Consider the following 10,648-nt stretch of genomic DNA (forward strand, 5'->3'; position numbering starts at 1 on the left):
GGATTCGTGAGAAGCTCATCATCAGGGATGTTTCCCAGACCGTCGCCAATAGCCCATTGTGCAGCTCTAGTGCGACGTAAATCAACAACAACAACTTTTTTTTTTGAGAATAAACAAATAAAATTAGTCAAGATTCCAACTTTATTTAACTTTTTTAAATAGCGATGATAAATACAATGTTTCAGAAATCCATTCCACAATTTTCTTTAACAAATCTAATCCGCTCCTCGTTATTAAAAAGCCTATTTTTTAATCATTTTTAATGGAGCTCTTGTTTCCGAATACAAAAGAGCTAGTTTCACTAGACAAGACCAGATTTTATGATAAGGAAAAATTCAAAAAGTGTAACAGTGAATACAGTTTAGTTACTAATATAGATGAGCGCTGTCAGAAAGTTAAAAAAAATAATTACTAAAATTATCAATTGTAATTACATACTGCAGAAACTTTTCTTAATTTTTAAGTGCATAAACATTTCTACTACTGCGTGAGCAACACAAAAGTTGAACTTTTAATTTGTTGAAATATTTTTTCGTCTCAATTAAAAAAAATATTATTGCCACCGTAACCACTATTTCAGGATATTTTCACCGAACATATGCTTCTCACTGTTGCAATTCTTAAACTATTTAATGAAACAACATGGGGTTTTGAAAATTTCAAGAGAAATTTGATTTCAAAACAAAAATAAACACCAACATGATTGAAAGCTTCATTCACTGCAACAACAAAAAATTGCCAATTGAAAACAACATTCGATATGTTTCAAGTGCTCAAAGATAGGCACCCATTTTCAAGACTTATCAGGTGCGAATGAGAAGAAACAAAAGTGATTTGAAATAAAATAAAAAGTAAAGTTGTCAAAAAAGGAAAAATAAAGGAGAGAAAAAAAAACCAGAAAAAGTCTCAATAGCCGAGGGGGAAAAAAGATGAAAAGCAGAACGCAACGCGAAAAATCGCAGTGACCGAGAGGGGGGAATCAGAGTAAAATGCTTTTGCACGTGCCATGGAGAATTGGTGAGGAGCTTTCGTTAAAATGGGAATCAGAGTTCATATGAATAAAACAAAATTCCAGGGCGTCAAGATGAGCNAAAGTCTCAATAGCCGAGGGGGAAAAAAGATGAAAAGCAGAACGCAACGCGAAAAATCGCAGTGACCGAGAGGGGGAAATCAGAGTAAAATGCTTTAGCACGTGCCATGGAGAATTGGTGAGGAGCTTTCGTTAAAAAGGGAATCAGAGTTCATATGAATAAAACAAAATTCCAGGGCGTCAAGATGAGCTGTTGTAACTGGAAATAATTTTGGCATTGTCGAAATTAAATTCATGCCCACGATTCCAACAATTGATGATTTCTCGTATTCTTGATATGCCGTTATCAAAAATACGAGAAATCATTATTTTGATTTTATGTATGATATTGATGCACAATTTCAGTATGTTGTTCAGAGTTACAAAAAAAAAAACCACCTTGTACAATGTTTGATTTAATCATTGGATTTTCACATTCTAGGAGTCAATCTTTATGCTCGAGGAGGTGATCTCAACTATGCTAATTAATAGGTGCGGACAACATTTTAAGTTATGATATTAGACACAAAAACACACTTTCTATAAATAAACATACCTTTTTTTCCCAACGAATTCAGATTTCTCTGACCCCTATAATATAGGGGCAACNAGGAGTCAATCTTCATGGTTCGAGGAGGGGATCTCAACTATGCTAATTAATAGGTGCAGACAACATTTTAAGTTATGATATTAGACACAAAAACACACTTTCTATAAATAAACATACCTTTTTTTCCCTACGAATTCGGATTTCTCTGACCCCTATAATATAGGGGCAACCGCAATCTCGGAAATATGGTCCCAATAGTTGGTCAGAAGAGCTCTCCAAAATTTGACCCCTTAATGTTATTTTTATTTATTGGGTATTTTGCTAAATCTAGAGCACTTTTGAAACGAATTGAAAAATTTTTGCACACAGTTATGATGTTCGTTTATCCAAATGAAATTCCATTAAAAAAATAACTTTAAGTAAATATTTATTATTTTTAATTATTTTATTTCATAATGGTCCAAAATATAACGAATTGTAAGGTTCACATTTTTTTAAATCATTTTAAGGAATGTAATTTTATATGGCACAAAGCAAAATTTGAATGAAATTGGTCAAATGTTTCTGACTTTTTCTAAAATTCAATTTCTCAGGAACTATTCAACTCATTTTACTCCATTTTTATTACTCTGGTTTTATTTTTTAAACTTTTGGTTTACTGGTTTTAATATTTGCTTTTAGTATTTTACCTCGGCACTTTCCGTTTCCTTGACTTTGTTCTCCCCTTGAACTGACACCTTCATTATACATACATAGGACATTCGAATTTGAAATCTTGATCTTGATGAACTTCAGCACCCTCTGTCTTACCTGGTGTCATCTTTGAGTGTTTATCCATTTTAGAGAAACTTTGGTTTTCCTTAGAAAATTTTTAATCTTAGAGGCACTTAACCTTGAATGGGGGACACTTGAACTTTTAGTCGACTATTTTAATTATTCTATTCTTATTTTAGTCTTATTTGTATTTAATGTGATTTTTCATATTTTTACCCTTTGATGTTTTACCTGACCTTACTTTTATATGTTTTTACCCGTATTTTTGACACTTTCAATGTTAGTTAATTTTATTCATTTAGATGTTTTAAGCTTAGTTATTTTGTCACCTGTTCTCTGCCTACGCTTCTGTTGGCTGCTATGCATCTGCCTACGACGGTGAAATCGAGGCTATTCTAATTGCCCTAAAACAACTACAGTGTCGTACTGACCAATTTTCTAGCGCCGTCATCTTATCTGACTCTAAAGCAGCACTTCTTGATATTAACTCTCCACTGATTCCCCAATCCATCTCCATTCAGAAATGCATTGATTGTCTGAAAGACCTGACACTGAAAGGCAAGCAAATCGTCCTCCAATGGATCCCGGGACATTGCGGGATTTGGGGTAATGAAAAAGCTGATTTCTTGGCCAAGAAAGGAACAACTATTGCCCAAGCATCTCGTTGCTCCATCTCTCTGCACTCATTTAAATTGCTGGTCCGAAACCAATTCCGGAACATGCTCTCAGAGAATTTCCGTACAAGCAATATACACAAAACCTGGTTCAACCATATTTTAACTATCCCAAATCAGCCCAGGTTTACGGCAGTCGCTCTCTTTAGACTTGTAACGGGCCATGACTGTCTGGCCAAACACCTTTTTAGCATAAACATTTTTGACTCTCCTAAATGCAAGCTCTGTCGCCTTGGGGAGGACATGGACTTGCCCCATATTTCCGTCTGTCCTGCGCTCATCTCCACTACTGTGTCTGGACGCTACTGGGAGGCTAGGGCCCGTATGGGCTAAGCATGTCACTATGCATTCAATTCCATTTATCTCTTTTTGTCTTGTTTTTCTTGTTATTTTATCCTTTTTGTTCTTTTAAATTGGCCTGCCATTGGAAATTTAAAAAAAAAATGTTTTAAGCACTTTTAATTTTTATTCTATTTTATTTTTATCATCTTTTCGATTTTGGGATTTTTCCCATGTGTATTAATCTTTTTAGTTTTGATTTTACTTTTCTGTAGTTCTCTTGTGTTTAGTTCACGTGACAACGGGTGAAACACTTATCCGCAAACTCCCTCGGGGGTAGGTCGGTTACTATTAGTCTTACTCAATTTTGGCATTTTCCAATTAAAATTACATTCCTTAAAATGATTTAAAATTTCTATACCTTACAATTCAAAATTTTTTAGATAATTATTAAATAAACTAATTAAAAATATTGAAATTTACTAGAAGTTAGTTTTTGCATGGAATTATCCTTGCAGAAGTGGGCTGCATAATTGTATACAAATTATTTTTAATTCTCTTAAAATGTTCTCGAGATATAGCAAAATACGAAAAAAACTAAAAGTAACATTAATTGGTCTAAATTTCGGAGAGCTCTCATCACCAAACTATTGGGACCATATTTTCTGAATTACGGCTATATCGCCCTATATTTTGGGGGTAAGAAATCCGAATTCGTCGTAAAAAAGGCTTGTTTATTCAGAGAAAGTACGTTTTTATGTCTGATTTCGAAACTTAAAGTTTCGTCTGCTCTTACTATCTAGCATATTTGAGATCACTTTCTCAAACCATTAAGATTGAGTCCTAGAACGTGAAGATTCGATTATCAAATCAAATTTTTTTTTTAAGTTCGCTAATTAGAAGAAAAAAAATTTAACTTATTTAGGATATTCAAAACATCAAACAAGTATTAAAAATTAAAATGAGTTTATTTCAAAAGTTTTAGATAACTCAATTTTTTCTTATAAAAAATATAATTTTGCAAGTTTTAATTAATTTCTAGAACGATATGTGAAGGGAAGATATTAGAAGGAAGAATTAAATTTTTTATGCTGTTTTTATTCGTATTACAATAATCAATTTTTTCAAACTTTAACGTTTAAAAATACAATTTTCTTTTTGTGCAATCTACAGAATGCCTACAGATTCTGAATACGACTTACGATTTTTATAATGTTTTAGCAATTGGAATTTTTTTCTTGAAAAAAGACAGAACTGATTAATAAATTTGAATTGGAGGAGAATCATAGGTGTAATGAGATGGAGAAGATGGATAATGCGTATTGAAATGTGGTGCAATAGCACGATATTGCTGCAATTGATCGAAAACCATTCGTGTTGAACTCGTTATAAATCTTTTAAAAATTTGTTTGATGGAAATGGAGTGCGCATTAAACATGTGTTATGATTGAATTAATTTTTTCAAATCTAGTTGGTATTTTTATACTTTATGCGTGCCTAATTCTCACATGGTGGTAGAAATTTGAACTTAATTTTTCCAGATATATTTTTTTCCCTGATCCATATAAAGCACATCAACATCCGTCATCCAACAAAAAATCTACGTAGGTCTAAACAAAATAACTTTGATTATACCCTTAATTATAATTTCATAAGGCTTTTTTAGTTTATTGTATTAAGTATTATAAAAAATTTATATAACTTACGGACATATGGTTGATGATACTGATATAACCATACAAGAACTATAAACGAATGGTGGAACAAATGAAGCAAAGAGATTTGATTATCTTTCTTTCGTAATGCAAAGAATATCTGAAAAATGATCAATGTTACATTAAATCTGATAATTTTTATTTTAATGAGCTAAAATAGAATTTATTAATAAAGCTTAAAGTATCTAATCCCGATATGTATTACATTTATAAAACGTAAATTTATTTTTAACAAATCTAATTTATGGAGGTCAATTCACGAAATTATGTAAAGCTGCCTCCTGTTAAAAAATGTAACTGTTCTATAAACAACTTTTACTTAGGAAACTGGATATTTTTTATTATGTTTAACAAAACCTGAATTTAGATGTTTATTTATTTGAAAAATTTAACTAACATCCATATTTATTTGAGCAATGCGTTAAATACAAAAACTTAAACGCAGAAATGACACAAATCCGTTAGAAAATGTCTCTTCAGAAAAAGTATATATTGTCTCATTTCGTAACTTAAAATATCTTCATCGCCAGTTAAATAAAATTTCTGAGTCCTAAAGATAGCAAGTTAGTCGGGAAAACTTGATATTTTGTTCTTTTCCCCATGTGCGCTGTACGCCTCTCCCATTTAGCTGAGTTTGCCAAATTTGTTATTTTATCCTCAACTGTATAAAAAGTACTTTACGTCACTTCCGTGTAGTTGAGTTTGACAAGTTTGAAATTTTATCCTCAAATGTATAAAAAAAAGTTTCACATTGAAAACATTTTGTAAACTTAATTGTATATGCACTTTTTTTCTTATTAACAACTAATACGAAAAAAAAAATCAATTTCAATTGATTGTTCAATATTAACTGTTGTTATTTTATTTTCCTCGCATCAAACACTTATGCTTGTAAAAAATTTATTCTTATAATTATTGTGAATTAAATTGGTAATAATTATTAAATTGAAAACAGTATTACGATTTGATCACAAAAATGATTATCTTGTGCATTGATCGCAATAAATTTGTTAATTCAAATTTCTTGAGCCATTAGAATTGAATGTTAGTTAGGAAAATTCGAAAATGTTCCTAACATTAAATATTCTCCGTTTTCTGTGTGATTTGTGTTTCTAATTTCGTAAATTATTATAATGATTGGTTTTATGCCGTAAAAGTTCTATCAATGTTCTATGAGTAAAACTACGAAAAGTTCTCAAAGTTCTATGCATAAGATTTTGAGCTATTGACTATAAATAATTGGTTGAGTCTTTGTTGAAAACAAGTTGTATTCTTGCAATAGCGTAAGTATTTGAAATGTTGATTGTAGAGAAAATGATTTAAAATAAATAACAATCTGTTATATACATGTAGAAGATGCTTTAAATAAATATAAGTAAAAAGTTTGTTCATACCGTATCCAGAAGTTCCAGGTATTTCGTTAACCATGCATACCAAGTGCAATGAACTAACTGTCGAGAAAAAAAAAGTTTAAAATATTATTTTGAATCAAGTACACAGAAAAAAAGTTCTTGGAAAATTATAATTATATTATATATTATTGTTTGGTGAAGACGTTTCTGGCAAAAGCAACCATAATTCCGGTGATGAAATTAAGTATACAACATTTAAACCAGTCATTTGGTAATTTAACCGTTTGTTTGTGGTAACAATTTATTGGAAATTCTAGTTCTTCTTTTAGTAAAAAATACAAAACTTAAAAGTAAATTTCGCTGAATACACTTACAAAAATAGTGCGTTTTTGAGGCTATTTTTAAGATGACATTTGTGAAAAATTCTCCTAACGTAGAAAACGAGAATTGGATTGGCAAGAAAAATTGTCTCATCAGTGAACTGCAATTTTAACCTCGTAAAATCAACATCAGTTACACCTTGTGATATTAATCTCCTATAAATCTCAATAACACTTTTAGTTAAAATTGAATGAAATTATTCACACCTCAAATATATTTATTTGCCAGAAGTGTAAAAAAATAAACAAAAAAACATCATAAGTTGATTGCTCTGAGGTAGATTTCTATCACTCTCAAACAACCTCAAGCGTGAACAAAAAATTTCATACACCTAGATTATAAATCTTGGGATAATGATTTTATTAGGTTGTTTTTGAATTCAATTTCAAATAAACCTCAACTAATTTATAGCACCTCAAAACAACCTCAAAAACACCTTAAATTTTTGTAAGAGTAAGTGTTTTTTGTGACATTCTCCAAAATATCATGATAAAATTTCCAAAATATTCTGTCACTCACTTTAGCAGCCAACCTTTCGATGACTATGCTTTATACTAGATGGAATGCCTTGTATCAAAAGTATGTTTTTTTTTTGGGTGGAGAAATGAAAAAACAGAAATTTACTTGTATATAATGATCGTAGATTTCTTTGGAAGCTCTCATCTCACATCTTACTTTCCATGAAGCTACAAGATACTTGATAATCTGAAATGTAAACAATTTTAATAACTGAATCGAAAACTTAGAAAATTGAATACTTTATTCTCAGAATTCATATTTCATTTATATATATGAGTCGCGTTTATTCACTTGTAACTTTTATGAAAATGGGGAGCCAATAAAGCTTTTAATTGTACTGTTGATAATTTGAAAAATCTTGGTGGGGGGAAATATTCTAAGCAAAAAAAATAAAAAAATGGTGCATTCTAAGCAAGAAAAAAAATCATTAGAAATTAAAGTTACTTAAATTTATTTTTTTACAAAATATAATGTACAGTCCGCAAAAAAAAAAGATATCACCCTGAATAACTTTCGTTCTAATGATCGGATTTTCGCGAACTAAGTGTCAATCTTAATGGTTCCGGGGGGTGACCTCAAATATGCTAATTAATTAGTGCTAACTATTAATTAAGTTACGAAATCAGACACAAAAACGTACTTNAATTTCAAATAAACCTCAACTAATTTATAGCACCTCAAAACAACCTCAAAAACACCTTAAAGTTTTGTAAGAGTGCGTGTTTTTTGTGACATTCTCCAAAATATCATGATAAAATTTCCAAAATATTCTGTCACTCACTTTAGCAGCCAACCTTTCGATGACTATGCTTTATACTAGATGGAATGCCTTGTACCAAAAGTATGTTTTTTTTTTGAGTGGAGAAATGTAAAAAGAGAAATTTACTTGTATGTAATGATCGTAGATTTCTTTGGAAGCTCTCATCTCACATCTTACTTTCCATGTAGCTACAAGATACTTGATATTCTGGAATGTAGACAATTTTAATAACTGAATCAAAAACTTAGAAAATTGAAAACTTTATTCTCAGAATTCATATTTCATTTATATATATGAGTCGCGTTTATTCACTTGTAACTTTTATGAAAATGGGGAGCCAATAAAGCTTTTAATTGTACTGTAGATAATTTGAAAAATCTTGGTGGGGGGAAATATTCTAAGCAAAAAAAAACAAAAAAATGGTGCATTCTAAGCAAGAAAAAAATCATTATAAATTAAAGTTACTTAAATGTATTTTTTTACAAAATATAATGTACATCTATCATAAAAACCAGAGTTCATGCGTATGTGTGTCTCTCGTTCATAATCCAAAACAATTTGTCCTAGTGTCCTGTAATTTTGAATAGAGACAATTTCAGTCATCAATCCGACACGTCTTTTCAAAATTTCGTTCAGTCTATTCGAAAAGCACGTACGAAAATTAGTTTTTTCACATAGATTTAGGATTGATCGGGCATTGTTATTATTTAAACTGAAGGTGTTTTTATTTTAATTACTTTAAATGATGATACCAGTAAAGTTTTTTTTTCAGTTTTCAGCCAAAAAAAAAAGAAAGAAAAAAAATCACATTTTATTTCACGCTCTAAAAGAAATATTTATTTTTGATTCATTACGTCAGGAATAGCTCAAGGAAAATGAGCATGGGATGACATCACCGAATTGATAGTTTAAAAAATAAATTATCTGAAACAACGCGATTATTTTCTTTATCGAAGAACTACATTGTTGTAAAACGATTGAAAATAAAATCAAAATAAGCTCTTACATAAAAGGCTATAATTCCATTCAAAATAGATAGCAGTAAATTGTATGTTACTACAACCCATCTCATGTCATAAGGTTTTCTTTCTTTCATTATCTTCGGAATAATCAGTTTCACCAGAAATAGGTATGTGATTATTATATAAACTCCGTATATAGGATGTTTAACTAAATGTTTAGTTTCTAGTAAGTTTTCTAAAAAGAAAAATAATATAAATTAAACAACGGAAAAATAAATGAACTGAAGAGCATAAATTTCACTAAATTTTTTAAGCAAGCTTTTGCCTGATGTAAATAAATAATAACTTAATTATGCATTGAAGAATAATACTTACCGTTACTTTTGATAAAGCTGTAAATATCTGCTAAAACCATTTCTTATTGTTGGAAACTGCCTTCAAAATACTTTTCTTCAGAATCTGTAATACATACATAGATTTAAAAATACGAGGTGACAATGGAGGTATAACCCAACATCCACCTGAAAACACAAAAAATGCCTTTGTTTGGGTAGCAGATTTAAAAATGCGAGGTGACAATGGAAGTATAACCCAACGTCTACCTGAAAACACAACAAAATGCCATTCTTTGGGTAGCAGATTTAAAAATACGAGGTGACAATGGAAGTATAACCATTGCAACAAAAGTATAAGAGAATTTGCAGACTTGGTCGATTATCTCTAGAACTACTGGATCGATTCTGATGAAATTTGATCTGTACATATATTGATACAATACAAAACAAATAACCATTCAGCAATTGTAATACACAAAAGTATAATCATGCGTAACCGTCGTTGGATCCAGAAGGTATAAAATTCTCACAGGCAATTTAAGCCAATTGCCACAGGAAATGATAAACTGCCTTATATCAAGTATGAAATCACACTGCAAAGCCTGTATATCTGTAAGAGAGGACCATACCTCTTATTTAACTCATTTTTTGTTTATTCTACAACCGCTGCTTCATATTTTCTGACTCCAACTAGTGTTTAGCACGATCATGAGTGTGTATTACAATTGTTGAATGGTTATTTGTTTTGTATTGTATCAATGTATGTACAGATCAAATTTCATTAAAATCAGTCCAGTAGTTCTGGAGATAATCGACCAAGTCTGTAAATTCTCTTAATTTCTTACACCAGTGTACAGTCCGCAAAAAAAAAAAGATATCACCCTGAATAACTTTCGTTCTAATGATCCGATTTTCACGAACTAATTGTCAATCTTAATGGTTCCTGGGGATGACCTCAAATATGTTAATTAATTAGTGCTAACTATTAATTAAGTTACGAAATCAGACACAAAAACGTACTTTCTCTGAATAAACATATATTTTTTTTTACATATTTGGATTCTAGTAATGTTAATCATATTTATTTAACAAAATTTTAAAACAATTGGGTCGTAAATTGGGTTGCAATAAAGGTTTATATATTTGGCGATAGTCCAGAAAACCGCCAAAAAAAGTCGCCTGCGCAAATAAATATTTTAAGATAACCCTTGACTGATTCAAAAGAGAAACGCTTAATTTTACTAGGTTGCTAGGCAACCAATTTCTGACTGTAAAAAA

At 30.4% G+C, this 10,648-nt stretch overlaps 1 protein-coding gene across 4 annotated transcripts in view; it reads right to left on the reverse strand.

The window, feature by feature from the left end:
• The window catches only part of LOC107442809 (very long chain fatty acid elongase 7), a 33,602-nt gene that overhangs the window by 9,335 nt on the left and 13,619 nt on the right, over positions 1-10,648 (reverse strand). For 2 of the 4 annotated variants that reach the window (XM_071181177.1, XM_043056065.2), the window contains exons 2-6: positions 9,411-9,494; positions 9,080-9,270; positions 7,419-7,499; positions 6,456-6,512; positions 5,053-5,161 (exon numbers count right to left, since the gene is read on the reverse strand). In XM_071181177.1, the coding sequence (XP_071037278.1) occupies positions 5,053-5,161; positions 6,456-6,512; positions 7,419-7,499; positions 9,080-9,270; positions 9,411-9,450 (478 nt within the window). In that variant the 5' untranslated portion in view covers positions 9,451-9,494. Of the gene's footprint in view, positions 1-5,052; positions 5,162-6,455; positions 6,513-7,418; positions 7,500-8,199; positions 8,281-9,079; positions 9,271-9,410; positions 9,495-10,648 lie in introns of all 4 variants that reach the window. The other 2 variants (XM_043056064.2, XM_043056063.2) reach the window with 1 other exon arrangement.

This window comes from Parasteatoda tepidariorum, chromosome 5, assembly GCF_043381705.1.
Source record: "Parasteatoda tepidariorum isolate YZ-2023 chromosome 5, CAS_Ptep_4.0, whole genome shotgun sequence".
Taxonomy (NCBI): domain Eukaryota; kingdom Metazoa; phylum Arthropoda; class Arachnida; order Araneae; family Theridiidae; genus Parasteatoda; species Parasteatoda tepidariorum.